The following is a 24,145-nucleotide window of genomic DNA, read 5'->3' on the forward strand; positions in this document are numbered from 1 at the left end:
CTGGGAAATGGAACCAACCTAAATGCCCTTCAACAGAAGGATGTCGAATGACAGTCTAGGGCACACACTATAGGACACTGTTCTGTTGGGAGCACAAAGGTCCTTGTGCTCACAGATCGCCAGGGAAAACCAGTAATGTTAAGCACATGGGATTGTTTTCTTTTTTTGAGACAGTTTCTCTGTATCCTCTGGCTGTCCTGGAACTTGTTCTGTAGATTAGCCTGGCCTCAAAAGCAGATATCCACCTACACCTGTCTGCTGAGTGCTGAATCAAATCATGTGTCAGCACAGCACAGCTCCAGAGTTGTCTTTCCAATGAAAAAGAAGTAAAATCTGTCTCTACCCACCAGTACAGACAGCCTATCTCCAGAACCCATTTTCTTGGAAGAAATGCCACATACCCTGAGTTGCCTTTAGCACTGGGGATTGTATTACACCAGGAGTTCCAAAGAACTGTGAGGTTGCCTGTGGGTGTTAGGAACCAAATCCCCAAGTCCTCTTAACCAGAGCCCTCTCTCTGGCCCTGCAAAAAGAGCTTTACTTAAGAAGGGAGCCTTCTTGATTTCCCTAGAGAAACTCACTAGGTTAGGTCAGAAGGAATTCTAGGGCCAACTGACCTCAGAGCTCCTCCACACTCATCACTCTGAGTGAGCTCTGAGTTGTGGGTTCTCAAATCCTAAGAAGACTGAGTCACAATCTATAAAACCACTCTGGTGCTGAAGGGACTGTACAGTTAGGAGCTGAAGCCACTGCTCTCAGCTTGAGTTAAATGCAAGTTGAAGGTGGGGTAAAGATTTTCACACTAACACAAACAGTCTGGGTGGAGGAGGGAGCTGGAGCAGAGGGACTATGGAAAGCATCTAACACGCTCAGCAATCAGGCAGAAGTTCAAAGCTCCCAACAGCCAACCCTAAGACAACAAACAAGTCCGAAGAAAGGGCAACCAGGAGGTGAGGGTGATCCTGTACATTATGTTCATGTATGAAAGCGTAATGAAACTATGACTACTATACTAATAAGAGCATTTAAAAATAGGTCTAAATAATTGATAGAACTGTAATACATTAAAACCAGATATTTATTACTTTTATATTGCATTTGTCATTTTTCAACAATACAAAGTAGAGGCAAACAGCAACACTTCATAAAAATGTTGACTCCCGTGTCCTTTCCCTAAGTCCCAGCCCTCCCTCAAATATTCCCTCCCACCCCTTACAGAACTCTGTCCTGAATAAAACACTTAAATACATCATAAATAGTAAATTATGAAAAAAAATAGCAAGAAATTGTTTCTTTCCTTCTTGTAAAAAAGAACATGGCAGCAAAGACAGGCAGCCAGAAGCTGGCTGGGGGTGTCTAATATAGACAGTTACGTGGGGGTTGGCTAACCTGCTATCAAGGTGAGACGGGGCGGAGAAGGAACTAATATGGGATTTCAACAGCCAGCCTGAAACACCATGCACTGCCCCACCAGCCAGGATCAGATGGGCCACAACCGAGAGGAAGGAAGCAGGGGGCTCTGTGGCCTCATTTCCAGCTTCTCTACAGAGTAAGGGGGCAGGCCAGGTGGCATGGCAACACCTTACAGAGGGAGTCTGTGGCTCCCCAGGAGTTTAAGAAAACATTCTCTAGCCTCATAGATACGGATTGCCTGTGAAACAGACACAAACATCTCCCTCCACCGCAGCTCCACAAAGAGCAGAATACTGTTGGAAAATACAGGAAGAACAAAGAAATCTCCTTTGGAGAATGGTCTAAAATCATTTGATAATTCTTTATATTTAGAAAAACTATTAGGATACATTCCAAACTGCAGAACAGTAATAACTGACCTGGCAGTGAGCAGGGAGTGAGCAGGTCCTGCTAAGGTCCACTCTCCTAACATGGCTGCCCCACTGTCTTAAAAAAGGGTGCGTGAGCCATGCCCTCTCCACTCCCTCAGCCCTGAGTGAGGGAGACGGGGAGCAGCTGAGGCAGGGCAGGCCCGGTCTTTCTGCTTCACAAACACTAGGAGAACTTTTATCTGAGACTGGCTCAAATTTACATTGTGTGCTCTTTGTGTTTTCTTCCTTTTTTAAGGAAAAAAGAAGGTTGGGAGTAAGGATTATCCTTACTCTCCCCACAAAACACCCTTATAAAAATCACTGGGAGTCTTTTCAAAGACCAGTGGGAAGATTGAAGGTAGAAACAATGTCCAGCCAGTCTGTCCTGAGGAAATGAAGAGTCCAGCTCCAGGTAAAGAGGAGAAAACCACCCAGTCCAGCAACCCACGTCCAGCACAGAGAATGGGGGTTTGAAAAATATTCAGCTATAGAAGCCATGGCAGGCAGTGGAAAATTCATGCCATCCACTTCTGGAGTGGTAGAGACAATGCTGTCCTCAACTGTCAAAGGCACTACTGCCCAGAAGAAGGGGGAGAGTGATAGAGCCCTGCTAGCTCCACACTCTCTCCTCTGTTGATGACCAAGAAGACGACTCAGCATTCCTGGGGCAAGGGCTGACATCTTGGGATCAAAGCGACAGCGGAGTCTTTTTTCAGGTCTTCCAAGGCTCACTGCTCACCAAACAGAGAAAGAAGATAAAGTTAACCATCGACAGGAGACAAGGAAGCAGGAGCAGCATGGAAGATGATCTCATCCTAGCTAGCAAATTTGACTTTTTCCCCCCTTTTCTTTTTAGCTTCAGCTTTCAAGTATGAAGTTTTAAAACCACAAACCTTTTTATTTTTTTGGAGACAGGATCTCACTATGTAGTCTTAGCAGGCCTGGAAAGACCAGGCTGGCCTCAAATTCTGCCTCCCAAGTACTGGGATTAACAGTGTGTGCCACTATGCCCGACATACAACCATTCAGAAGCAAGGTTCAAGAGTACACCAATATTTCTCAATTAGTATTCTGCTTCGTTCTCTCAGTGACCCACTTCATAGCCTTCAAGCACCTCTGGATTCAAGATACTTACATGGGTGAACTCTGACTCTGCAACATCAAGCTTTTCCAAGGTTGAACTAACAAAAGAAAATATAATGGCAGAGAATTAGAGGACAAAAGGGGCTTCAAGTGTTGCTTGAAGCAGAACACTCACACAGCACCCATAGTCCTGGCTTCTATCCCCAGCATGTCCTCCAAGGTCAATTATATTACCTTTTCACATTTCATTTAGATCCAGAATACAAAATGGGGCTGAAGAGATGGCTCAGTGGTAAAAGGTGCTTGCTGCACAAGCCTGGTACCCTGAGTTTGATCCCTGAAACTCACACCAATATGAAGGAGAGACCAACACCACAGAAAAGAAAACTCAAGAAACTATTAAATTTAAGACAGACACAGTGGTGCATGCTTATACTCCAGCTATGTGGAGGCTAAGGAGGAGGATTTCTAGCTCAACATCGGTGTTTCCAGAAAGTGCCTTCAAACCGGGCAGTGGTGGCGCACGCCTTTAATCCCAGCACTTGGGAGGCAGAGGCAGGTGGATTTCTGAGTTCTAGGCCATCCTGGTCTACAGAGTGAGTTCCAGGACAGCCAGGACAGCCAGGGCTACACAGAGAAACCCTGTCTCGAAAAAAAATCAAAAAAACCAAAAAAAAAAAAAAAAAAAAAAAAAAAAAAAAAAAAGAAAGAAAGAAAGAAAGAAAGAAAAAGAAAGAAAACACAGCACAGCTGATTAGGGTCTAAGAATTCTATAGTTTCTATTTAGACAACTCTCTCACACATACACACTGACAGAGAAGTTAGCAGCGATGTTCTGAATTACCTAGTGAAGAAGCCCATGCATCAAACAGATGGGTATCCTCAGCCATGTTACCAGCAAGGAACCAAGTAATGTCCATAACCACACCAATGAGCTTAGAGGGACATTCTCCCATCTGAGCTACCTACTCAGGACTGACAGTTTCATTATCATCTCATGAGAAATCTTAGCCAAAGGACCTACACAAGCTAAATCTGGATTTCCCTTTTTTTTTTTTTTTTTTTTTTTTTTTTTGGTTTTTTTTTTGAGACAGGGTTTCTCTGTGTAGCCCTGGCTGTCCTGGAACTCACTCTATAGACCAGGCTGGCCTCGAACTCAGAAATCCACCTGCCTCTGCCTCCCAAGTGCTGGGATTAAAGGCGTGCGCCACCACTGCCCGGCCTGAATCTGGATTCCTAACCCAAGAAATTATGACATGGTTTTTGTTTAGTTTTGGTTTTTTTTTTTTTAAATAATTTCTTTTTTTACAATTGACTTTATATATGTGAGTTCACTGTAGTTGTCAGATATACCAGAAGAGGGAATTGGATCCTATTACAGATGGTTGTGAGCCACCATGTGGCTGCTGGGATTGAACTCATGACCTCTAAGAGTAGTCAGTGCTCTTAACCACTGACCAGTCCTAGCTTTGTTTTTTTGAGACAAGGTCTTAGACAGCTCAGACCTGCCTTGAATTACATCTTCCTGCCTCTACCTCCCTAGTGCTGAGACAAAAGGTGTCCCCAGAACATTCAGTTATATCTTTTATTTTAAGCCACTCAGTGTGGTAAAATTTATTATGATGTAATAGATAACATACTCGGTAACAAAATTAAGTCATGACTATATTCACCTCCTGAATGCTTGGCTGTTAATAGGTAGCACATGATAGCACATGATTGCTATCCCAGGACATAGGAGGCTAATACAGAAGGACTGCCCATTTGAGGTAAGCGTAGGCTATTCAGTGAAACTGTTTCAAATCCAACCAATCAACCAAACAATAAACTCTCTTTCCTTTAAGATGGGGCTTAGCTATGAAGCCCTAGCTGTCCTGGTGGCACTCACTATGTAGGTCAGGCTGGCTTCAAATTCAGAGATCCACCTGCCTGTGCCTCACCAACACACCACAATGTGCAGCCAGTATAGACTCTTGAAATACATAAAAATGAAGATTTCTGATGACCTGAAAATAGATTATCTGGAATAACAGGTCAAGAAACCAACCTCAAATTTAGTATTTGCAAAGGTTGTCCAACTACAGGTGAGAAACTGGGGCCAGGAACAGGTGAACCCTCACTTATCTCCTCTAAAGGTGGAGTCTGAGGTAAGACATCAGGACGACCAAGGTGTACATCTGTGAAAAAGGAAAAGAAAATCAATCAATGAATAAAGAACGAATCAATAAATCGAAGACTGTGTGGTCAGAGAAAAACAGGGGAAGATGTATAATGACTCAAGGACACGGTGACTCACTCGGCAATCCCAGCACCTGGGAGGTTGAGAAAAGAGGGTCAAGAGGCTGCAATCAGCTTGGCTATATACATAGTGAATTCTAGGAGAGCCTAGGCTATATAGTAAGACTCTCTCAGAACCAAGAACAGCTGGGCAGTGGTGGTGCATGCCTTTAATCCCAGCATTTAGGAAGCAGAGGCAGGCTGATCTCTCTGAGTTCCAGGCCAGCCTGGTCTACAGAGTGAGTTCTAGGACAGCCAGGGCTACACAAGAGAAACCCTGTCTGGAAAAACCAAAAACCAAACCAAAACAACAAGGCGAGTTAGTTTTTCTGCATAGAAATAGGGCACAGAGGTCCTAGGACGAGAACACAGGGCTCGGAAGCAGGAGAATGTCCAATGTGAGGGGACCCCAGCCCTGAGCTGACCTGGCTCCACTTCCGCCTTTGTAGTCACTTGTGCTTTGTGTTCCCCAAAGGCCGCTGTCATCTGGGAAGTAGTGCAGGAATTGCCGCTGGGCCCTGATCGCCGAGAGAAAGATGGGCCAGACCGAAACTTTTTGGTAGGAGAAGGCTTCACTTCAAAAGGGAGAGAGAGAGCCTACTTAGCACCAGCCTCAGAAACCATCACCAAGACAGACACCAACACATACCCAAGGTTGTTCTGGAGCAAAGGCAGAAAAGGGGTTAGTGTAGAAAGCTGGCTTGCAAAGTACTACCCAGAGAAGAGGGTCGAGTCACTTTGTCACTTTGCAAAGACGAAAGTGACACATGCACAGTGCTCTCAGGCCTTGGCTCTCACTGGAGTTCTCCTGTTCTTCATCAACATCACCTAGTCAACCCTATGGCGACGATCTCTACCCCTTCCTAGCATGCAGCACTGAAATTCCCACTGCTGCTTCACTTCTGGACCCTGTGGCTTGTCTGCAGTGTCTCAGTCTTCTCCACCTCACTATGGACAACTGCCTATGGTGAGAGCACAGAAGGGCCTGGATCTGCCAGTGTCACCAACAGGAAGTCTGAAAAAAGAACACTGGTACTTCTGAATTGAGAAAGTTCACAGGAATGACTAAAACCTCCTTCAACAGTCATCAGCAAGGCTTCAACCACTTGGACTAATCTGAAAACTCCTGACCTGGACGTGGAAGAAAACTAAGACTACTGCTAATATCCTTGCCAGTCCTTCCTACACAAAAGTCTGCTGCTAGACACCTGAGCCTGTGTCACGCAGTCTATATCCACAGCTACACATTTTTTTCCAGTCCCACCAATTCCCCAGAAATAGCCCTCACCTCGACGATACATGTAGGGAGAGCCAGGGGGAAGCAGCAACTCGGAAACGACTGGGACAGACAGTGACTGACAAGGACGAGAAGCAGCGCTCACAGGATGTAGGCAGAGCAGTAGAGGCCTCTGGCCTTGGCAGCTCCCTGACAGAGGTGTCTTGCCCCCCATCTCTTGGGGGAAGGGAGCCACTGGGGGGTCATCTGGTAGAAGTCACTTACAGGGAATCTTCTTGAACACTGTGTTGCACATGAAGCGCTGGAACCGCTCAGCATAGAAGCCTGGACGATGTACTGACACCGTGTCCTGTTGAAGAGGAGATATGGCTACAGGGTTAACAGAGGCCCAGCAGGAAAGAGGCTAGGTCCTGTTGAATAGGAGATACAACTACAGAGAAACAGAGGCCCAGCAGGAGCTGTGTCATCCAAAAGCATGTTCTGTTAGACTGAAGCCCTACCAAAGGGGTAAAGCCCATAAATGGAAAAAAACAAAAACAAAAACAAAATCATGAAAGAAACTAAGGGGCAAATGGCAAGAAATGGAGAAGCGGAAGAAGGCCTTTAGCTGACGTTACACTCACCCCATCATGGACCAGTGCTTTCCAAGAGTGCTCCAACTTCTTAACAAACCTGCCAATGAAATGTGTGTCATACATTGTTTTTTAAAGGAAAGACTAAAATAATTATTTATTTTTGAGAACTTAGAAGATAAACACTGGGCAAGTGCATCCATTGTGTATACTGGCTTTCCAGAGATCTGGCAAGGCAGTCTCAGACCTCAGAGACCCATGCTGCTTCTAGCTATGCCAGTGATCCTGCCATGGAGGAAGGGCAGTTTCTAAGACAGGGAAAATGAGAGGAGTGAACTCCTGCCTGAGGCCCTAGGTTTACCAGCTAGAAAAGGCAGAGTAAGTACAGTGGCACATGCCTGTAACCAAGCATGCTGAGACTCAGCTCTGCCTCAACTACAATGTGAGACCTTGTCTGAAAAACAAAAACAAAACCCAGAACAAACCAGAAGAGAAAAAAAAAAAAAGCAGCTAGAGGAATAGACAGATAAAGCTGGGAAAGTATAGCCACACCGTGTAAGAGGGCTGCTGAGACCGCTCAGTATAGCCACACCGTGTAAGAGGGCTGCTGAGACCACTCAGTATAGCCACACCGTGTAAGAGGGCTGCTGAGACCACTCAGTATAGCCACACTGTGTAAGAGGGCTGTTGAGACCACTCAGTATAGCCACACTGTGTAAGAGGGCTGCTGAGACCACTCAGTATAGCCACACTGTGTAAGAGGGCTGCTGAGACCACTCAGTATAGCCACACCGTGTAAGAGGGCTGCTGAGACCACTCAGTATAGCCACACCGTGTAAGAGGGCTGCTGAGACCGCTCAGTATAGCCACACCGTGTAAGAGGGCTGCTGAGACCACTCAGTATAGCCACACCGTGTAAGAGGCTGCTGAGACCACTCAGTATAGCCACACTGTGTAAGAGGGCTGTTGAGACCGCTCAGTATAGCCACACTGTGTAAGAGGGCTGCTGAGACCACTCAGTATAGCCACACTGTGTAAGAGGGCTGCTGAGACCACTCAGTATAGCCACACTGTGTAAGAGGGCTGTTGAGACCACTCAGTATAGCCACACTGTGTAAGAGGCTGCTGAGACCACTCAGTATAGCCACACTGTGTAAGAGGGCTGCTGAGACCACTCAGTATAGCCACACTGTGTAAGAGAGCTGTTGAGACCACTTAGTATAGCCACACTGTATAAGAGGCTGCTGAGACCACTCAGTATAGCCACACTGTGTAAGAGGGCTGTTGAGACCACTCAGTATAGCCACACTGTGTAAGAGGGCTGTTGAGACCACTCAGTATAGCCACACTGTGTAAGAGGGCTGTTGAGACCACTCAGTATAGCCACACCGTGTAAGAGGGCTGTTGAGACCACTCAGTATAGCCACACCGTGTAAGAGGGCTGCTGAGACCACTCAGTATAGCCACACTGTGTAAGAGGGCTGCTGAGACCGCTCAGTGGGTATAGGTGGTTGCCACCATGTCTGATGACCTGAGTTTAATCCCCAGAATGAACATGATCCAGAGAACCGGTCCCCACAACTGTCCTCTGACCTCCACATACTGGCTGTATAAACACTCACAAACACATCGATAATAAGAAGCAATCAAACATGGAGCCTAGCATTTGCAGCTCCCCTCAGCAGTGCCTCACAGGCTCTTCCTCCCACAGGCTGCTTGTTTTACATAACACAGACATCTTATTTTTGCTCCTGGAAAATGTGCTAGAATGTGCTTCTAGCTATCTCCTTATGTGGAGCATGACTCAACCCACAGTTTCTCACAGAAAGTCAAGGCAGAGGGAGTGCTCCACCCTGTGCTTCTATCTGAGGACAGACTAAGCATTCCACAGAGTACACATGTTGAAAAAGCAGTGAGGCAAAAAAAAAAAAAAAAAACCAGGGAGTAAACCACCTAAAATCTATCTAAAATCTATGAGTAACCAGACTGTGACTCAGGGTTCTTGCATCATGAAGAACTTTACAAAGAACACGTCTAAAGGAAGTATGTGAGGACTGGACAGGTGGCTCAGCAGTTAAGGGCACTTGCTGCTCTTAAAGAAAGGGAGGATCTAGGAACAGTTCCCAGCACCCACAGGTAGCTCACAACCACCCTTTACTCCAGTCCTAGGGGATCCAATGCCTTTCTCTACATTCTATAGGCACCAGACATTAGAGTGGTACACAAACATATGCAAAAGGAAAAACACAGTCACAAAATGAAAAAAATAAATAAAAATAAGTAAATCAGTAAAAGGAAAAGCAAGGAATGACCAGCTCCATGTAACCTCTGTCCTAATTTGTGAGCCACGTGCCCTTACCTGTAGGACTGCAGAATATCAATGATGCCAATATAAAGCAGGAGCCTTTCCCCTTTGTTATTCCGGGCAGGGATGCCACCCATGCTGGAGAAACAAAGGAAAAGAGTTAGAAAAATGTGTTCACTACTGGGAGAGGCTTCTCCTGTCAGTCAAATCTGGACATGGAGCTAAGAGCTAAACAGCTGTCTCATCTCCCAGACTACGGACCTCGAGCATGCACAGAGCCTCCTCATATTCTCCCACAGAGCTCCATCAACAAGACAAGAATCGCCACTACTCAGCAATTGTGAACAAGTCCCCAAATAAAAACAAACATGCCAGCCGGGAGGTGGTGGTGCACGCCTTTGATGTCAGCACTTGGGAGGCAGAGGCAGGTGGATTTCTGAGTTCGAGGCCAGCCTGGTCTACAGAGTGAGTTCCAGGACAGCCCAGGGCTACACAGAGAAACCCTGTCTCGAAATTAAAAAAACAGACCAAAAAAAACCAACCAAACAAACAAACAAAAACAAAAAAAACAAAAACAAAACAAAACAAAAAAAACAAAACAAAAAAACAAAACAAAAAAACAACAACAACAACCCAAACATGCCTGTACTTTTGTATCTTAATTTGTTCTCAGTAAGACACTTTCCTTGGCAGTCATGCTATAAGATATCTAAAAAAATGAAACCATCTGAGACTTAAAGCAACTGTAATCATTGGACAAACCCAAGATAGTAAGAAAGAGGCCTTTGACAGAAAAGCCTAAAATATGCTGTAATACAATTTAGTGTGTTCTATAATGTGCACCCAAGCTTCTAAGTATTAACATTTTCAATCTTTTCATCCTAGAACGCTCTCCCGATGCACTACAAACTCAGACACTTTTCTTTCCTCTTCTACTCTTTTAAAAGTCAGAGGCTCCAGAGTGTTAGTGCTGCTGGTCTCACTGTCAGATCAAAGCTACTTTCCCAGAAGCTGGGTTCTTCAAGAAAGGACTGTGAGCCTATGTGTGACCAGTTGCTGTTTCCAAGCACACTCACTGGTCCTCAGTCTCCACGGTGCCGCCCCGTCGAGCCTCGCCCTGGATGGATTCCATAGCTGTGGAATAGAGAGCCTTCTGTGGGGCCGGTCTGCGAGTATCAACTGAGTGCTGTGCTTCATTGTTCATGGGCTCTCGCTGTGCATGATCCATGTTGTGGATGGACATCAACAGGCTATAGTCCATTATCTTGAAGCTCTGTAGCACCTAATGGGGAGAGAGGACATGATCAACATTTGGGAGCTGTCAAGACTTCTTTCAGGTTCTCACTGACTTAATTTTTTTCTCTCTTTACTCTGGTAGATCTTTATTTGTTTGTTTGTTTTTCAAGACAAGGTTTCTCTGTATAGCCCTTGGCTATCCTCAAACTCAGAAATCTGCCTGCCTCAGCCTTCCAAGTGCTGGGATTAAAGGCATGTGCCATCACTGCCCAGCACTCTGGTAGGTCTTTATTTACACTCCTTTTCTTACCTTTCTTCCATTTGAATAGCAGAAATAGGTCTCACGCCAGGCAATGGTGGCGCACGCTTTTAATCCCAGTGCTTGGGAGGCAGAGGCAGGTGGATTCCTGAGTTCAGGGACAGCCTGGTCTACAGAATGAGTTCCAGGACAGCCAGGGCTACACAGAGAAACCCTGTCTCGAAATACAAAACAACAAACAAACAAACAAACAAACAAACAAAAAGGCAATAGGTCTCCCTAAGTTCCCCATATTGTCCTTAAACCTGTGGTTTGTTCTTTTGCCTAGCCTCCAAGTAATTGGAATTATAGGCCCGAGCCACCAAAGTAGGCAATGCAACTTATTTTTTAGAGTTCATTTTGTCATCTATGAAAAAAACATTATCTTTTTCAAGATACAAGGACTATGTACCTAAACTGTGGAAAACATCTGTAATAACAGGTTGGGGATGTAGCTCAGCGGGTGGAGTGCTTGCCTGGATGGTTGGAAATCTAAGCTCCGTTCCCAGCACTACGTAACTGAGCATTGTGAGACATAAGCCCGCAGTCCCAACACTTGGGAGATGAAGGCAGGAGCAAGAATTAAGGTCATTCTTAGCTACATAGGGAGAATAGCTTAGGTTACCTGAGACACAATCTCAAAAAAAAAAAAGGGGGGGTGTAGATTGTGTGACAGATCCGGGTCAGAAAAGATGCGTGGGAGGACTTTATATGATTAGCTTCACTTACTGAATACAAACATAAAAAAAACTTCAACACAGTACAAAAAAAAAACAAAAAAAAAAAAAAAAAAAAAACAAAAACAGTACAAATGTTTATATAAAAGACCACAGAGAAGGCTAAATAAAAAAGATCACTGAAATAGGCTCACGAACAACAAACTGGAAATAAAAAGTAAGACCAGGTAAATAAAGTGAGAAAAGACCATTGCAAAAGGCTAGAGAAAGAAACACACATTAGGCTCAAGGAAGGGATACCCTGATATTGCTGATATGAAATACACAGGGCAGGTGTGGACAATGAAAGAGGCTGGAAAGGGCAAGACAATGATAATGGCAAGATGTATCACAGCAAGGACCTGAAAGCACCTGACATTCAGCCTGTTCTGCTCCCTGGAACAGGGTGAAGAGGGGTCTACTCACTTTAGTTCCCACGGCTCACATCACAGTGCAGTTCAACCAAGGGTGTCATAATAAGTATGTAGAAGAAAGGCTGAGGAACAGCTGGCCACAACTGACTGAGTATAACTTAAAACAACTATTGGCTCATTTAGTTGAGTGGTTATCTAGCCTTTGAAACTGAGACAGATAGACAAACAGGAGACTGACAGACAGACAGAGGGCATCATTGAGGAAACAGCACAGAGTGAATAAACAAGGATAACAACTATGGCAACACAGAGAGGCTGAACAGGATGGAGGGTCCAGGTATTTCCTGAGAAACGGGGTGGGGGAAGACGACTTGGCATTTAAGAGCGGTGTGCACACTTTTAATCCCAGCACTGAAAGGCAGAGGTAGGCAGATCTCCAAGTTTGAGGCTAGCCTGGTCTACAGTTTGTCTGTCTGGTTTAGAAAGCTGGGCATCATGGCTTTTACTTGTAATCCCCAAATTAGAAAAACAGAGTCAGGAGGGTCTTCTGCATATTAGAACAGGAAATGGAATGAGTAACACTGACGGTCTGAAGCAGGAGTTGTCAACTTGTGAGTCTTGACCCTTTAGGGAGTCAAACAACCCTTTCACAGGGATTACCTAAGACCACTAAACAACACATATTTACACTGTGATTCAAAACAGTATCAAAATTACAATTATGAAGTAGTGACAAAAATACTTTTATGGTTGGGGAGTCACCAAAGCATGAGAATTGGAGATCTAGGAAGATACTGTCTCAGAAAATACAGTGGAGTGGCATCAAGGAAGACACTCAATATTGATCTGGCCTCTATATGTCCACACACAGACAAGCATATGCTTGTACACAGGTGACAGCACCTGTGCTTAGCTGTGCTATACATAGCAAAGTGCAACTGCATACTGCTCCCCCACATATACACACTCCCCCAAAATAAACAAACAAATAAATTTGGCCCAGGACACAGAGAGCTAAAGGTCTGAATTCCAGCTCCCATAGACACAATCCCAGAGAATTATAAGGCTTTCTGATAAAAGTGATTTATGTGTCTTAAATAGAGGAAAATATAGCAACTCACCAAACAGTCACGCTGCAGAGTCTTACACAGAGCACTGTACATGTCAGCATCTAGAAAAAGGCCGTCGGGGATATCTTGTAGGAAGTCCAGGTCTTTAAAGGTGGGTAGAGGCTTTTCTCGTTCTTTCTGAGAAGCCCTCCGCTTGTAAGTTGAACCCTTCAGGTCATATTTCATATGCATTTTGACAGACCGTGGCAAGAGATTGTTCATCACCACAATTCGTATGTTCTTGCCGCCTGCTTGCACACAGTACAATCCATAAAATTTGGGCAGCAAAGTACGAGGATTTTGGTTAAGATTCTAAGGCATAAGAGGAAGAAGTAGTAGGCAGGTTAACTGATTTTTCAGTGAAACTCAAGGAAAAAGTTGCTATCCAATGTTCCTATGCTTTACAAGGGCTTTGGGTAAAATGTGTTGACCTATATATTTGTTCAAAATCTCTCAAGGTGTCTAAGAGAATTTACAGAGTAAATAGCATTAAGCCAGATAAAATCTTGATACCACAGAGGCAAAGGCAAGAGAGCCAGGAATTAAAAAATGGCTTTGTCGGCTGGAGAGATGATGGCTCAGAGGTTAAGAACACATGCTGGTCTCCCATAGGACCTGAGTTCAATTCTCAGCAACCACATGGCGGCTCACAACCACCTATAATGAATCTATATAATAATCTTTACAACGAGATATAATGCCCTCCTCTGACATGTAGACAAAACACGGTATACATAATAAATAAATCTAAAAAAAAAGGGGGGGGGCTTTGAGCTATGCAGGAAGACCCAGTCTTCAAATAAAGATGCTAGCCTAGCATTCACAAAGCTTAGGGCTCAATGCCAGCGCCACTTAAACCCAGTGTGCTGGCACACAACTGTAAACGCCGGACTTGGGAGGCAGAGACTGAATGATCAGTAATTCAAGGCCAGCACTGAAGACACTGTGTCAAAATTCAAAACCACCAACAAAAATCCTCTGTCTTGACTTTAATCTCTAAGTAAAAGCAAACTCCCAATGAGCGCCGGAGCCAGGTGGCAGCACCTGCCTTTAGTTCCAGTGTCTCTGAGAGACAGAGACAGGTGGATCTCTGTGAGTTCAAGGCCAGCCTGGTATACAGATAGAATTCCTGGACAGTCAGGGAACATAGAGATATTTGTCTTGGGGGGGGTGGGGGAAACACCATCACTGGCTCTGCTGAGGACCAGTACTCCTCACTCACCATGTAGTATCCTGGAAGCAACTTTTGTAGAAATTCTGCTTCTTTATGCTGGACGGTCTTAATGATGAATTCATCATCACTGGACACATAGAAGAGGGAACCACTAGCTCCAGAATTGGAGAGTTCAATCAATGGCTCACTGCAAAGGGAGTACTGAAAATGAAAGAAGACATTAAGAGTCAAACATGACAAGGCCTATCCCACATAGAAAGTAGAGAGATTCATATCCATTTAAAAGGCTAAAGCAAGAAGGCAGGAGAAGGAAATTCCTTTTTTTACAATTAGAAATTTACCAAGTAATCATCAGGCCGGATGCCAAATAGCTCTCTGAAGTAACGGAAGGCAACAGGTGCATAGGTCTTGAACCGAAAGTCATTGTAATGATGAGCCGGTGTCAGGTTGCTGCCTTCACTGAGGAGTTAAACATAAAGAAACCTTAATGTGCCAGTCCCCAGTGGATGTGACATCCACCCTCGACAGATGCTCAAAGGGTGGCCCACCACACCAGAGAGATGTATGGGGATAAAGATGAGACAATGTGTGGGTTGAAGGCACAATATAGGAGAGAAAGACACAAGACTCACACTACCTTCTAGCCAATGAAGTAAGTCAATCAAAAGTTTATTTTTGTTTAAGATAAGGTCTCACTATGTAGCCCTGGCTGGCCCAGAAAACAGCCTGCTTCTGCCTCACCTCACAAATGCTAGGATTAAAGGTATCACCAGACTCACCTAATTTTTATCCTCTGTGTGGGTGTTTTGCATGCATGCATGTCTATGCACCATATACATGCCTGATACTTTTTTTTTCTTTCCTTTTTTTGAGACAGGTTTTCTGTTTAATACCTCTGGCTGTGCTGGACTTGCTTTGTAGACCAGACTGTCCTGGAACCTGCCTCTGCCTCCTATGTGCTGTGATTAAAGGTGTGCACCACCACACCTGGGATGCCTAGTGCTTTTGGAAGCCAAAACAAAGTGTCTGGCCCTTTGAACTAGACTTACAAGTGGTTGTGAGCTATATGTGGGTGCCAGGAAATGAACTCAGGTCTTCTGAAAGAGAAGTAGGTGCTCTAAACCACTGAGCCATCTATCCAGCTCTGAAAACATTCTTTTAATGACATTTATTCAGTGTGTATGCTTGCTCGTGCATGTGTGAGCACAGGCATACATGCCTTGGTATATGTGCTGAAGTCAGAGGAAAACTTGCAGGCATCAACCATCCATCATGTGGGTCCTGGAGCTCAAACTCAGGTTGTTAGGCTTTAACTTTGCCACTGAGTCAGCTCACTAACCTAAATGAGCTGTTTGTTTGTTTGTTTGTTTGTTTGTAATATAAGACACTCCACTGGCCAGAAGCATTCAGCAAAGTCTGTTGTCAAAACTCTCTAATCCCATTATAACAAGGTTAAGGAATGACAAGCTTAAATTAGTCAGACTAGAACCCTTAAAACTGCCCTGAGGCTGATGAAAGTCACATTGTCTCAAACATTCTCAGAGACATTGACCTCTGTACCTGGGGAAAAAGATGCTCTCCACCACGTAGAAGTCTTGCATGAGGACATCTCGCTCTGGTTTGGTGCTCAGGCTGCCCACAGTGTGAGTGATGCCTAACTGGATGGCACCTTTCAAAGCTGATGAAGTTGTCTAAGAAATAGGAAAGAAATTACAAAAATGTTCTCGTATCAAGTCTAACCAAAGTCTGGGCATGGTGGCACATGACTATAATTCCAGAGCGCAAAAGCAGGAGGATTGCCTTAAACTGAAGGACAGAGAGACCCTGTCTCTATTCCAACTCCCCAACCCTTAACAACAAAACAAAACTAAAAAACCCAAACAAACAAAAGGTGGCACACACCTAGAATCTCACCAAAGAAGTGATCAAACAAATTTACAGATTTAGGTCACCTTGGGCTACACCTGATCTTAGAAAACTAAACCAATCAATCAACTAAACATATGAAATCCATGAGGAACTGCAGTAGAAACACTTGAAAGCAAATGCCCTTCTAATAGGTTGGATAGAATGCAGACTACCCCAATCCTCTACATTGCAATTAAACCTAGGAACGATATAGAAAACAGAGAAGACTCAGAACAACAAAGAGGACCATATGTGCAGGCCTGTTGGGGAAGAGCTTAGTCGTACTACTGAAAGATAGAAAAATCATAAGTTGATCCCCTGAACCCTACTCTTAAAAGCAAAGACATAAAAACCTGTAAGTCAAACACTGTGTTGCCTCAGTCCCAGGAAATTAGCTGACCATTTGAATAGATGGCCCTAACTAAACAAACCTTAAGATTCATGGTGTCAGGATGCTATGGGCCCGATATTAGCCTGGCCGCGCTTTGAACTAACAGCCCTGAGACAGTTGGTGCCAGGATGCTAAAAGTTTGAGATAAGCCTGACCTCCTTGAACTGGAGCTCATGATATATAGTGTGAAACTAGTTCGAAATAGCCAATTATAAAGTGACACACCATCCATCTTAAGAATCTGAGATCAAGCCGGGCGGTGGTGGTGCACGCCTTTAATCCCAGCACTTGGGAGGCAGAGGCAGGCGGATTTCTGAGTTCGAGGCCAGCCTGGTCTACAAAGTGAGTTCCAGGACAGCCAGGGCCACACAGAGAAACCCTGTCTCAAAAAAACAAAAAAAAAACAAAAACAAAAACAAAAAAGCAAAAAAAAAAAAAAAAAAAACCAGAAAGAAAGAAAGAAAGAAAGAAAGAAAGAAAGAAAAGAAAGAAGGAAAGAAAGAGGAAAGAAAAAGGAGAGGGTGATAGAGGACAAAGGGTGGCTCAGTGGTTGAAAGAACTGGCTGTTCTTCCAGAGGGCTTAGCCACCATATGGTGGGCTCACAAGTATCTGTAACTCCAGTTTGAGGGGTCCAACACCACCCTCTCTGGCCTCTGTGAGCACTATGTGGTGCAGAGACACTGAAGACAAAACACCTATAATAATAAAAATAAAAATAAATTGCAAAAACAAAAAACAAAAAACAAAAAAAACCAACCCAATGTCAGTGGATAGTGGTGACACACACCTTTAGTCCAGCATCCAGGCGGCAGAGGCAGGCAAGTCTCTGAGTTTGAGGCCAGTCTCTAACAGCTCTGGTCTACAGAGCAAGTTCTAGGATAGCCAGGACAGCCAGGACAGCCAGGGCTATACAGAGAAACCCTGTCTCAAAAAACCAAAAAAAGCAAGAAAAAAGAAGAAGGAGAAGGAGAAAGGAGAAGACCTCAAAAAAAGAAAAAAGAGAAAAAAATTTACCATAATTATGAGAGGAAAAATGTAGCAGAGGTAATAACTGGGTTCCAAGGGCTGACTCAAGGGTTAAGAGCGCGTGCTGTAACCAGATGGTGGTGGTGCACGCCTTTAATCCCAGCACTTGGGAGGCAGAGGCAGGTGGATTTCTGAGTTCAAGGCCAGCCTGGTCTACAGAGTGAGTTCCAGGACAGCCAGAGCTATACAGAGAAACCCTGTCTTAAAAAAAAAAAAAAGAAAGAAAGAAAGGAAGGAAGGAAGGAAGGAAGGAAGGAAGGAAGAAAGAAAAAAAGCAAAAGCACTTGCTGTTCGGACCTTAGTTCAGTTCCTAGCACCTACAACATGCTCACTCACAGCAGACTGTATAACTCAAGCTCCAAGGGATCCAATGTTACATAGCAAGTTCAAGGCTAGCCTGGACTACCTTATGAGACCCTGTCTTAAAAAAAAAAAAAAAAAAGAGGAAGAAGAACAACAACAGAGAAACAGGGTTCCTGCTGTAAATCTTAGAACTCAGGATATGGAAGGGGAACAGGAATTCAAGGCCATCCTCTACAACACAGAGAGTCGGAGATCAGCCTGAGGCATTTTTTCTTCCTCTCAAAAAGGAAGAAAAAAAAAACCTAGTTTTCCTGTGGCAAAGAAAAAAGTGGCCTTTTAGAACTCAGCAATATATTTGCATCTAATTATGATATCTAACTTCTTCCATTCAAGGAAAGTGCGCGGCTGGTTCAGTGGTAGAATTCTCGCCTGCCATTCAAGGAAAGTGTCAATCAGTATTTTTCTAAGATTTATTTTATATATATAGTGCTTTGCCTACATGTATGCCTTCAGGACACAAGAGGGTATCAGATCACAGTATAGATGGTAGCACCATGTGGTTGCTAGGAATTGAACTCAGAACCTCTGGAAGAACAGCAGTCCTCTTAACCTTAACTTCTGAGCTATCTCCCAGCCCTCAGTTGGGCATACCTTTAATCCCAGCATTTGGGAGGCAAAGACAGCTCTGTTAGAGCTGGCCTGGCCTACATAGTGAGTTTGAGGACAGTGAGGGCTATGGAGAGTGACCTTGTCTTAAAAAAAAAAAAAAAGGATCAACCAACACTAGATTTTTCATTAGTTAAGTCTCCTTTAAATACACATATAAAAAGAAAATAATTCAATCTTTGTGACTTAAACTTTAAAACACAAATTACATTATGTTTATTGTCTATCATCAACAAAAGGGTTGAGTGTGGTGGTGTAGCTTTTAATTCCTGCACTCAGGAGGTAGAGACAGGCAGATCTCTGTAGTAAGAATTCTGGAATTTTGGTTTCTTTAGAACAGGGAAATAGTCTAAGAATGTGCTTTCTTCCGTTTTAATCCCAGGTGTAGGGTGTAGGGGCTGCTGTGGCCTCTCTGCTACAGCTAAGTGGAATCTGCGTCGTGCTCCAGCAGAGACGTAGTTTTGTCAGGTGCAGATAGTTTTTGCGACTGTATGTCATTTGGAATCCTAGGAACTTTCCAGAGGGTACATGAATCTAGGGCCTCAAGAGGTGTGACTGGTGGGTGGTCAGGTGGCTGGTACGCAGTTTGCTAATAGCAGGAAAGAACTCGATCAGGGATTTATCTTTCTTCTTTCTACCCTTCTTTTCTGTCTAGCAATAGGGGATGAGATGGGGGTGATGTAGGGTGGGGTGGGGGAGTCAAGGGTGAAAAGGAAGAACCCACAGAGTAGTAAGACCCATTACAGATCTCTGTGGTTCTGAGACAGCATGGACTACACGAGTTCCAGGACTGCCAAGGCTAAAAACAGAGAGACCATGGCTCAAACCAACCAAAACAAACGAAACCAAAACAAACAAAAACCCACTGTTTATGGAGAACAATATCAAAGAGACTGGCCAGGCATGGCGACTCATCCCTATAATCTCAGCACTTGGGAGGCTGAGGAAGAAACACTACAGAGAGTTTTAGGCCAGCCTGTGATAAAATGAGAAACTATCTCAAAACAAGCAAACACAAAACCCAACACTGTAACAGTGTTGCCCTTAGCCTGTTCCCAAAGTAAGAGTATCCACCCAGGCTGTCCAGACTCACTTTCTTGTATGTAGTCTCTCCAGAGGAATCAACACTTCGATGGCCTATTTTCTTAACAGGCATGACAGAGGCATAAGGTCCCTAAAAGAAAAAAAATTAAGATTAATATATGGCCAGGTAGTGGTACACACCTATAACCCCAGTATTTGAGAGGATTAGTTAAAAGGATTGTTAATACCAGGATAACTAACTTAGGTAACAAAGTAAGCCAAATGTTAACCTGTGGTGCATAGTGGAGACAGTCTCAAAAGCCCAAAAAGATAGTATTCTCATTCCCACATGATAAACTGCTATAGGGATAGCATATAAAAATAATTGAGAAGGGTAGAAAGATGGCTCAGTAGTTAAGAACACTTGTTGTTCTTGCAGAGGACCCAAGCTTACAAGCAATATTGGTAACTCCTGTATCAGGGCATCTAAAGTCATTTTTGGGTACCAGGCATGCACACAGTACATACATACATGTAGGCAAAACATTTACACAAGTAAAATAAACAACCTCCATCACCCAAAAACAAACCAGGCAGTAGGAGATGGCTCAATGATTAAGAATATTAGCTGCTCTTTGGGGGGACCTAAGTTTAAGTCCCAGCGCCCACTTAGCAGTTCACAACCATTTGTAACTTCAGTCCCAGGGGACCCCATGGGAACCAGGCACGCATGTGGTACACATACATACAGTGTAGGCAAAACATTCTATACACCTGAAGTAAAATCCATAAAACTAAAACATTTTAAAAAGTAGAACTAGGCTGAGTTCCAAGACAGCTGAACTACACAGAGAAACCCTGCCTCAAAACAAAAAAAAACAAAACAAAACAAAACAAAAAAAAAAAAAAAAAAAGGAAGAAAAAGAAAAAAAGAAAAAGCGAGGCCGGGCAGTGGTGGCGCATGCCTTTAATTGCCAGCACTTGGGAGGTGGAGGCAGGCCGGTTTCTGAGGCCAGCCTGGTCTACAGAATGAGTTCCAGGACAGCCAGGACTACACAGAGAAACTATGTCTCGAAAAACAAAACAAAACAAAACAAAAAAACAAAAACAAAAACAAAAAAAAAAAAAAAAAAAAAAAAGAAAGAAAGAAAGAAAAGAAAAGAAAGAAAAAGCAGGAATAGGAAAAAAGGTTAAACATCATCTATAAAGGCAAAACAAAGAACCAAGTATCAAGTTGCACACATCGGTGATCCCAGCACTCAGGAGCCTAACAAGATGGTTATTCTTTAGGTATTTGACATATTTGTCTTTTATATTGTTTTGTTTTTAAAGACAAAGTCTCACTAGGTATCCCTACACTAGAACTAGGTATCCCTACACTAGAATTCAGGAGATTCCTCTGCCTTTGCCTCCTGTAGAACATGGTGAGGCACACCTTTAATTCCAGAACTCAGGAAGCAGAGGCAGGGGAAGCTCTGTTAGTTCCAGGCCAGTCTGGTTTACATAGTGAGACCCTGTCTCTAATAATAATAACAATAATAGTAATAGTAGTAATAACTTTTAAAGGCTTATCCTTATTTTCTATTAAGTTCCACTGAGAAATTATTACCCCTCTAATCCTCAACCCAAGCAGAATTCTATTTAAAATGAATTTACCCCTAGAACTGATGTCGCCATCAGCAGTATGAGGAATTCTATAAATGAAATATTAAAAGGCTAAAGCAATAAAATGGCTTCTCTGAGTCAGAAACTTTGAGTACTTTAAAGAGACTTTTATTTTTATTTTACGTGCATCGGTATTTTTCCTGTGTGAGGGTGCTAGGTCCCCTGGAACTAGATGGAAGGACTTTTTAAAATCATGTCTCCTTACATTACTTGTTGGATAGGAGGGTCAGAGGACAACTTTCAGGAGCTGGTTCTCTTCTTCCATGGCATGGATCCCAGGGATTGAACTCAGGTCCTCGGTCTGGCAGAAAACTCTTTACTCTCTTGCCAGGAATAGACCACACACCTTATTCCCACCATATGGAAAAGAGAGGCAACTGAGTCTAATAGTTCCAGGTCATTCAGAGACACAAGAGAGTCCCTGTCTCAAAAAAAAAAAATATTGGCCAAGTGGTGGTGGCACAAGCCTTTAATCCCAGGACTCAGGAGGCAGAGGTAAGATCTCATTGAGTTGGAGGCCAGTCTGGTCAGTAGAGCAAGTTCTAGGACAGCCAGGACTACACAGAGAAATCACGTCTCGGAAAAAAAACAAAAACAAAGAAACAAAAAACCTAAAATGTCTTTACAGGAAGAGCCATCTCCCCAGACTTTAAGAGATTCCCAAGTACATGATATGACTTTGTATTCCACCCACATAACATAGCCAGAAATATGAGAGGAATAAAATCACCAGAGCAAAATCTAACTAGATATTGCCAGGAGTCCATACTGCAGTGTAACAAACACAAAGCTACTCTTCATGTCATGATCCATCAGGCTAGGAAGCCAGAGGCAGGACTAGTGAAAATGACTGCCACAGTCAGAACCCAGTCAGCACTTGGGAGACTAGAGGTGGCATGATCAGCAGTTCAAGTCCAATCCTGGTTCTATGCTGAGTTTGAGCTATATGAGGTCTAACATAGTAATGAAACAACAGATATCTTAAAAGAGATTCTAAGAGAAAAGGCTGAAATCTCAGAAAAAAAGTGCTAGATCAACTTCCTGAGTACTCCAACACACATACAGGAATAAAGCAGAACCAAGAGCAGAGCTAGGAAAGCCCCATGTGGGAATAGCAAACGGAAGATACTCCACTGCGGAGGAAAGAGGTGCACACACCTGCTAGCCCACTATTTGGGAGGCTGAGGACTGCCCAAAGTCCCAAATTACCTTATGCTAAATAGTAAATACCAGGCTAACCCGAGTATAGAGTAATATAGAGTATAGAATAATATATGATATTATTGTATCTGAGATAGCTTGGCATGAAGATCAGTGTTTGAACCCCATGTAAAAGCTTGTAGCATCCCACTGTAATTCCAGCACTTAGGAGGCAGAGATAAGATCCCCAAATCAAGTTAGCTAGCTTGACTCGCCCAATTACTGAGTGTCAGGCTCGGCAACAGACTGCCTCAATATATAAGGCAGAGGATCATGTACACTGTGTGTGCATGTCTATGGAGACACCTGACATCAGCCTCCCATCTCTCTACACATGCAGTGCGCCTACACATGCACACACATCACATATACCATATACACTAAAAGCAAAACAAAAAAGCCATGTGTGGCAGCAGCACAGACCTTTAGTCCCAACACTCGAGAGGTGGAGGCAGGTGGATCACTAATAGTTCTAGGCCAGCCTGGAATTCCAGGCCAGCCAGGTCTGTTACACAGAAAAACCATGTGTCAAAACAACAACAAAACAAAAACCTCACAAATTCCCTACCACAAATAAGATTTGTAGACAAGTGTGGTGGTACATATAATTCTTGTACTCCAGGAGCTGAGCTAGGCGGATGAGTCTGAGGACAAGTGGGAGGATACGGCAATGCCCTGTCTCAAAAGACAGAGCTATGCAATTTCTAGTAGACCAGAAAGAGGCAAAAACAGCAGTATCTAGGCTGAGGATGGAGCTCACTGATACAGTGCTCAACTACCACACACCAGACCCTGAACCGGATCCCCAGCAACACCACACCAACACCTAACCAACACACAGAGAATATTTAAGGAAACAGGGTTGGTTCTCACGTGAAACAGATCAAGATCAGGGGCAGCATGGTGAGTGATGGGCAAAGAAAAACTGACATGTGAAGAAAGAAGCAAAGCAACAACACTACACAATGAAAACATAGGATGGTGAAAAGTCTGCACCAAAAGGCAGGCAGAGATCCTGCAAAGGTCCCAGACAGTGATCCCAGACAGCCAGGAAAGTTAAGAGAACAAACACTGATCTTTTTTGTTGTTTGTTGTTGTTGTTGTTTGTTATTGGATATTTTATTTACATTTCAGATGCCAGCCCCTTTTCTCCATTTCCCCTCCCTAGAAAACCCCTATCTAATGCCCCCTTCTCCTTTTTGCTTTTATACAATTTTTTAAATGTTAACCAAAGACTTTATAAGTTTGGTAGTGTTCAATATCAATCAGAAGTATAAACCAATACCCAACCTAGATATATCAACTATCTTTGACTGATGGAGACACATGAACATCCTCCTCCATGTCCCCCCTCCCCTTTCTCTTTCTCATCACCTAGATCCTCCTCTCCTTCTCTTCTTACTCCTCCTCTTCCTCTCCGTACTCCTCCCACCTTAGCTCCTCCTACATATCACCCTTCCTGTTAAAATAAAACTTTTCTCTCAAAATACCATTAGAGCATAACTATACCAATTTGTGTCAGTAAGGTGCAAGACAGACCTAATACCAAGACCATCATTTTGTTGACTAACCAGAACCTCTGTCATCTCTCCTAAGAGACTTAGTTCTGCACCTGGCTTTTTTTCTTGGCTTTAGAATGAATGTCAGCTGAAAACCATCCTCTCAAATCTTTTCTCTCAAAGTAAATAGCCAGGATTGGCTATGAGTCTATAGGTTTTCAACCCCATCAGAAATCCAGAATGACTGAGTTAACTGAAA

General features: G+C 43.6%; 1 protein-coding gene across 5 annotated transcripts in view; it reads right to left on the reverse strand.

Moving 5' to 3' along the window:
* Window positions 1-1,060: 1,060 nt before the first annotated feature.
* The window catches only part of Pip5k1a (phosphatidylinositol-4-phosphate 5-kinase type 1 alpha), a 45,608-nt gene continuing 22,523 nt past the window's right edge, over window positions 1,061-24,145 (reverse strand). For all 5 annotated transcript variants that reach the window (XM_034499592.1, XM_076932883.1, XM_076932882.1 and 2 more), the window contains 13 exons: window positions 19,593-19,673; window positions 15,765-15,895; window positions 14,546-14,663; window positions 14,253-14,405; window positions 13,043-13,342; window positions 10,374-10,579; window positions 9,352-9,435; window positions 7,044-7,092; window positions 6,685-6,769; window positions 5,609-5,758; window positions 4,954-5,083; window positions 2,959-3,004; window positions 1,061-2,554 (listed from right to left, as the gene is read on the reverse strand). In XM_034499592.1, coding sequence (XP_034355483.1) covers window positions 2,552-2,554; window positions 2,959-3,004; window positions 4,954-5,083; window positions 5,609-5,758; window positions 6,685-6,769; window positions 7,044-7,092; window positions 9,352-9,435; window positions 10,374-10,579; window positions 13,043-13,342; window positions 14,253-14,405; window positions 14,546-14,663; window positions 15,765-15,895; window positions 19,593-19,673 — 1,536 coding nt within the window. In that variant the 3' untranslated portion in view covers window positions 1,061-2,551. The remainder of the gene's footprint in view (window positions 2,555-2,958; window positions 3,005-4,953; window positions 5,084-5,608; window positions 5,759-6,684; window positions 6,770-7,043; window positions 7,093-9,351; window positions 9,436-10,373; window positions 10,580-13,042; window positions 13,343-14,252; window positions 14,406-14,545; window positions 14,664-15,764; window positions 15,896-19,592; window positions 19,674-24,145) is intronic.

Source organism: Arvicanthis niloticus, chromosome 4 (genome assembly GCF_011762505.2).
Source record: "Arvicanthis niloticus isolate mArvNil1 chromosome 4, mArvNil1.pat.X, whole genome shotgun sequence".
Taxonomy (NCBI): Eukaryota; Metazoa; Chordata; class Mammalia; order Rodentia; family Muridae; genus Arvicanthis; species Arvicanthis niloticus.